At 43.2% G+C, this 6,894-nt stretch overlaps 1 protein-coding gene across 1 annotated transcript in view; it reads right to left on the reverse strand.

Annotated features, from left to right (window-relative positions):
* RPP30 (ribonuclease P/MRP subunit p30) overlaps nt 1-3,128 on the reverse strand; it is a gene marked incomplete at its 5' end in the record, with an annotated part of 29,089 nt that extends 25,961 nt beyond the window's left edge. Inside the window, 3 exons of the mRNA XM_082854323.1 lie at nt 889-945; nt 1,491-1,546; nt 3,047-3,128. Of these exons, the coding sequence (XP_082710449.1) occupies nt 889-945; nt 1,491-1,546; nt 3,047-3,128 (195 nt within the window). The remainder of the gene's footprint in view (nt 1-888; nt 946-1,490; nt 1,547-3,046) is intronic.
* Between the last annotated feature and the right edge of the window lie 3,766 nt (nt 3,129-6,894).

A 6,894-nucleotide genomic window follows, 5' to 3' on the forward strand; every position in this document is an offset into this window, starting at 1 on the left:
CACACTTTTTCATTATTTTCATATTTGTTATGGTGATCTATGATCAATGCGAACCGGGGCCCTCGCAATGGAAGTGCCGAGTGCTAACCACTGGACTGCCAGGGAATTCCCTGATCACTGATCTTTGATGGTACTATTGTAATTGTTTTCAGTGAAAAAAACCATACCCATATAAGACATCGAACTTAATCAATTGTTGAAACGACAACAAAGGATTCAGAATATTATATAAACTTAGTTGATAAAGCAGTGGCAGGGTATGAGAAGACTAACTCCAATTCTGAAAGATCTGCTGTGGGTAAAATACTATCAAACAGCGTTGCATGCTAGAGAAATCATAGTGAAAGGAAGAGTCCATTCATGCAGCAAACTCACTGTTGTCTTATTTTAAGAAACTGCCGCAGCCACCCCAACCTTCAGAAACCACCACCCTGATCGGTCAGCAGCCTTCAGCACTGAGGCAAGACCCTCCACAGGCAAAAAGATTACAACTTGCTGAAGACTGAGATGACGGTCAGCATTTTTAAGCAATAAAATATTTTAAAATTAAGGTATATACATTGATTTTTTAAGACATAATGCTACTTCACACTTACTGAACTACAGTACAATGTAAGCATAAATTTAATATGCACCAGGAAACCAAAACATTCGTGTGACTCGTTTTATTGTGGTGGTCTGGAACCAGACCTACAATATCTCAGAGGTATACCTGTACAGCCAGAGAAAAAGAGATGTACATAATGTTTCGTGGAAGAGCTGAGTCTTCATGGAAAGCTAAGACTAGTAGACAGAGGATGGGGCAGTACAGATTAGAGAACCACATATATGACTGGGCATGTCTGAGCTGGATGAATAAGTACTATGTTTCTTAAACAAAACACTTACCTGTACAATTGGCAAAGTTGTAAAGAGTTCAGAAACAGCTACTGGTTTTTCAATTTCCTACAAGAAGAATAATTTTTAAAAAAAGCTAATTTCTGGCACTCAGAAACACTAAATAAGTTGTGTGTATGTGCATGTGTGTGTTTTTTAATGAAGAAAGCTAAAGCAGAGAAGCAGCTGAGAACACCAATGGATAGGAGGGATGAACAATAGTTGTTAGAATGAAACAATCTGTAAGGAACAGTTGTTGGCCTAAAGGGAGATATACATATTTACTAGTATGTTTGGGAGGGAAATCAATTAGTAATGAGTCCATGACAGTACAATAAAAAAGATTAAATATTGTGATTACAGTTTAATGAATAACAATGCACTTTTAAGAAGTTATTGAAAGTTACTTAACATCAAATCAACTTTAAGAATCCTTATACCATGCCCTAGCACTTCACAAAAATCTATCATTTGTACAAATACACATCAGCTCAACTATTAACATTAAAATAAGATAATGCACAAAGAGTGCTCGTCTGTAGCTTCAATATTACCAATATACACAAAATAACTATAAATGCTGGTTATTATTAACTTAAGAAATTGTATTTTACCTGTTTCTTTTCCTTAAATTCAACAACATGATTGATGGCAAGAACTGAATAGCCCACTGAAAAGAAAAATTGAACATTCTTGTTAAATACACATAAACCTCTTTTACACATAAGCTCATCCCAATTCATGTCAAGACTAGAAGGTAGTAAGAAGAATGGTTATGGGCTCTGGAGTCAGACGGCCCATTTTCAAATCTATGCATTACTACTTAGAAGTTACTTAACCTTAAGTTTCAAGTTCTTCGTCTGCCAAATGGTGATAATAACAGAACTCACCTTATACGACTGGCAGAATTCAATGAGATAACACACAAAGGATGTTTTAGAACAGTGGCTGGCACAGAGTCAGGGCTTTGTTTGACTTTGGTGGTGTATTATTAGCATTATACCAAAGACACTTTGCGCAACTCCTTTAAACCATCATTCTCCTTCGTGTCCTTTTGTTCATTTTCATCCCATCACATGTATACTTTTTCACCTTCATTCTTACTCGTTTCTTTTGCTTTTTACCCTTTCTACTTCAAAGGCCCTTTTGCTAAGGAGAAATGTAGTAACGACTCCCTCACACCACTGTCCACATACGCCTCTGAGCTACCCACCAAGAGACTGGGAACTCCTTGAAGCCAGGGCCTTGCTTTATCAGCCTCAACACAGCCTTGTTTTGGACATGTGGACTATCAAAAACATGCCTAAATCATGACTCCAATCTTTAAGTTATTTAAACACCAATGGGAACAACAGGACATTAATATTAAAAGCTAATGCATATTAATGCCAAAATAGTGGTCCCCCCTCTCATTAGTCTGTCCAGTTTCCTTCTTTTCTTCCTCCCTCAATTATTTACTGAGCAACGATTACTTAACAGGCCCTGAAGAAACCTCTTTATTTTTAACTCCCTCTATTCCCACGTAGACATTTTACAGTCTAAGGAAAGAGACGACAGTCGCGATTAACTCCAGTAATTAAAATGGGGGTCTTAACTCTCAGAGCTTTTGCTTTCCTTGGATTCAAATATGCGTAACATTCTAGCATTTTGGCCATGCTGCTCCCCTCTCACTCTCCTAGTATGTCCTCCGCCCCCACCAACCCTCCCTCGACATAGTATAATTCAAACACTCGCGACCCCATGTCCCTCCCTCACTTCTCGGACCCATAGGTGCACCAGCTTCCTGCATCTGAGTGTCAGAACACTGTCGTGAGACGCAGGAAGGGGCGATATTAAAAGCACTGACGTAGGAGACTATACTTGGAAGCCCTGGCTTCTGCCATCCATCAGCTGTGGGGCCCTATGCAAATTCCCCGCCCTGTCAGGGCCTCAGTTTCCTCAATTCGCAAGAAATAAGGAGCTAGACTGGGTAACAGCTCCCCAGTGCTTTCGAGTTTCCCGCGCCCAGAATCAGAGCGACACCGCAGGGGCCTCAGCTTCCAGGGACAGCCAGGAGACCCCATGAGACGGGAACGAGGCCCGCCCGGGTCCCTCCCGAGCGTGGCCTGACAGTCTGGGGGGACAGAGAGACTGGGCAGGCACCGCGGCCCGCGAAGCCGGGGAGACTCACAGTGAGCAGCATTCTCCACTAGCCCGCGCAGCGCCTTCAGGTCGGAACCCGCCCGCAGGTCCAAATCCGCAAACGCCGCCATGGCGAAATCACGTGATGGCCGCGCGCCTATCTGCGCAGCCGCCGGGCCCGCCCCCTCGGGCATGCCGGGAATTGCAGTTTACCTGCGCGGTCTGGCCCCCCCCCCCCCCGTAGACTAAGATTAGCAGGTTCGTCGCTCGCCTTCAAGTACCGGCAGAAATTAGTGTGTGGGAATCTACAGCCTCACTTCAATCCTTCTTCGTCTTCTTCCGAATGAGAATGTTTGGTTTCTCCCGGAGGAGTTCACATCTTCCACCGTTCCTCCTATGAAATAATGTAGAAAGTGATTCTTTCAAAATGTACGTATACAGCATTTATTGAGCGCCCACCGTGAACCAAACCCTTTTGCTAAGGGCCGGAAACGCTTAAAAAGTAGTAGGGAACCCGTTTTTCTTTCCCTCCCCTGAAGTCCATTCCGTTGTTTATAAAATGGACTTAACGGGGAAATGGAGAAACTGACCTAAACGAGGACTGCCCGAGAAAAAGGTCTTTTTGCCCAGTCACAACTGGCGATGCCACAGCACGCTACTCTTTCTTACAGTCAACGCTCTCAGCCACGAGATGACAGGATTCTCTCTAGGATGAGCGGTTAGCTCCAACGCTGGTTTAGCCAAAAACCGGTTAGACAAGGAGGGGCAAAATTAAAATGTTTTACAGTTTTCCATCTAAGAAATGTACAATCAAATCCCACACATTTGATGTTTCCACATTTTTGAACTTCGTGTAAGTGAACTCTTCTTAAAGATTGATAAATCAGTGATCCGAGAACATAAAACTGTGGAACTATAGTTTACATCAGTGCTTCTCAAACGTCTGTGATGAAGGGCCAGGTCGCTGCCGCCCCCTGCCCCCCCCCCCAATTCTTCTAGGACCAGTACGTGGTCCATTGTGCATTACCAATAGGCAGATCTGTCCTCAAAAGAGTAATCTAACATCTGAACTGCTCTGTACTCAGCTGAATAAGAAGAGTCCACTAACTGGGGGCTTGGGCATCCAGACAATGCCTAATGGCTGTGAAAGTTTCTAAACATTTCCGATTTCTGTGCTAACTTGCCACAAACAATACACAGTCTCTGGTCTATAGGGCCACATCTTGATTTGTACTCCTCTTCATGATTTCTTTCTTGGTCTCAGAAGAGAATTTTAAGAGGGATCTGTCCCATGTAATAGCATGTAATTCTCCTTTGGTTTAATTTAGTAAAGACGAAATCTTTTGCTTTCCCAATACTTGGTATTTCCTGAGTAAGAACAGAAGAAAAATGTACTTCTGCAAATAGAACAAAGTCATATAAAGCAAACCCTTTGCTTTTAATCAGGAAACCTGGTGTTAATTTCACAGGTCTTCACCTATGACCACAAAATCTAGATTGGCCAGAAATATGTGTGGTGAAGGTGAATAAGATGACTCATTATTTGATGCCAGCATTAGACTACAAAGAGCTTCTTTCTTTGAAAGTCATGGTGCTGTTGCTGTGAACTGTACCCTTTAGACTTCTTTTCTCATCTTCACCCTGGGCTTCGGTGACAAGGAAGAAAAAGGGCAAGAAGGAAAATGGGTGGATAACACTTGAGCACTTTACTGAGGGCAAGTCTATTTGCTAAGTAATTACCTACATAACTATTTAATTTTCAAAGCAACTGTGAGTTAAGTCCTGCTTTTTAGCAACATCTGCATTTTACATCTGAGTCATCTAAGGCTTAGTTAATCGTGGTAGACCTACATTTGGATCCGGGTAGTTTGGTTCAGTTCTCACTTGGTGTACTGTCTCCTGGGCAAAGCAAGCAGAGAGGAGAGTTGGAGGATGGGAAGGGAGGAGGGAGAGAAGAAGAGGGAAAGGAAGAAGAGAATGGAGGGCTGGAGGAAGAGGAAAGAGGAAGTAGGGAGGGAGAGGGGAGGAAAGGATGGAGATGGAAGAGGGGAGGAGGGATGGGAAGAGGGAAAAGGGACGATGGCATAGGGGAGAGGAGCAGGGAAGAGGGGTCAGAAGTTGGCCTGGGGGGCTGGGTTCCTAGAGCAGAAAGGATCTGGAGTTAGAAGACCTTGGAAATTTCTGACTGGAAGATAATTGTACTGTATAATTACTCTACAGACTTCCTATCTACTGTCTGATTTAATCCTCACAACCAGCCAATATTGTTATTGTTATTCCTATTATATCAAGTAGGAGTCCTGGGCTCAAAGAGGATGACTCTTCAGTTATTTCCTCTTCCTTAGGGAGCTAAGCAAGAGAAAATGGGCTTTAGTATCCAAGGCCATGTTCCAGCCTTTCTGGGTCTTCCTGAGGGCCTCTCTTGGGCTGGCCCCGCAGTGTCAGTGCATGCTCAGTCGGTCTGTGCCCTTATCCTCTTCTGACTTGGCTCACCCTCCCTGAGGGAGCTGAGAAACACTCCTCTGGGCTTCCTGTCCTCTGTCAGCTGAAGGCTGAGGTGAGGCAAGGCAAGAAAGCAATATTATAACATGACTTGCACGGGTGTGTCGAAAACATCTGGCAGGGTCTTCTCTTCCAGATTGAGGGAGAAGTTTGGGAGATTTGGAGGGGATATGGGACAGTTTCCTGGAGGAGGTGATGCTTGAATTAAATTTTGATGCGTGAAATCGAGGAGCAACAAGATGCAGAGGTCTGGCATGTATCCAGAGCTGGCATAAGTTAGGTGGTACTCAGTAAAAAGTTGCGGATTTAATAAATGAACCCATGACCTCTTGTTTACCTTCATACCCATGTCAACCCAGTTGTAGCACTGTTGGATGTATTCAATTACCTAAACACATGGCCAGAAATTCACCGAACTATGCATGTGGTAGACTGGCATGATACACCAGCAACCCAAATAGAACACCCCCTCTTGTTCCCAATGATGGAGCACTTACTGGAGCTCCTGTGCCGATCAGAAAAAGATGCCCTTCCTCCGACCAGACTCGCATTTGCCCCTGTTTATCACATGGCTGGTAAGTCTGTACAGTGAATCACCTGCCCAGCTTTTCCCAGGGGCCCTGGTAAAGCATACTAGAGGAGTTAATTGCTAAGTCTAGAACTCAAATGGGACTCCACAGGACATCACCAATTCAAGGAGCCTCTCTCAATAATTCCTCCCTCAGAAACTCCCCTTACTGACCTGATAGCATAAGAATTTGTCCATCTTCTAGGCTGTGAGTATCCCTGCTTGCAATGGTAGGGGTTTTTTTTTTTTAAAGTGCAATTAAGATGAAAGTGAATTTTTTTTATATCTATGTGTCTATCAAAAGTTTGAAAACGAAACACAGGTGAAGAAGTCTAGTGTATTATAAAAATTATCATTGTAAAAATAAGGAGTATTCCTACCTTTTTAAGATGCAAAGTGTGCCTGTGACAAAAGGATACAACTTAAGACGTTATTACGAAAGAAATCAAAAGAACTATGATCGGTATCTGGAAAAGATGTGTGATGGAAACGAATGGAAAGAAAAGGGCTAAAATTTCAATATGGTTTTTTTTTAATGCAAGTAAAATAAGTGATTGTATTAGTGTCAGGGTCCTCCAGAGAAATAGAACCAAGAGTGTGTGTGTGTGTGTGTGTGTGTATGTATATATATATCGTGAGAGACAGAGAGAGAGAGAGAGAGAGAGAGAGGGAGAGAGAGAGAGAGAGAGAGAGATTTTTAAAAAGAAGTCAACTTGTGTGATTTTGGAGGCTGACAAGTCCCAAGACCGGCAGTTGGCCGGCGGGAGACCCAGGAGAGCTGATGGTATAGCTCCAGTCTGAAGGCAGGCAGGCTCAAGATTCAGGAA

The sequence above is a fragment of the Leucopleurus acutus genome, assembly GCF_964270905.1.
Source record: "Leucopleurus acutus genome assembly, chromosome: 14".
Lineage (NCBI taxonomy): Eukaryota > Metazoa > Chordata > Mammalia > Artiodactyla > Delphinidae > Leucopleurus > Leucopleurus acutus.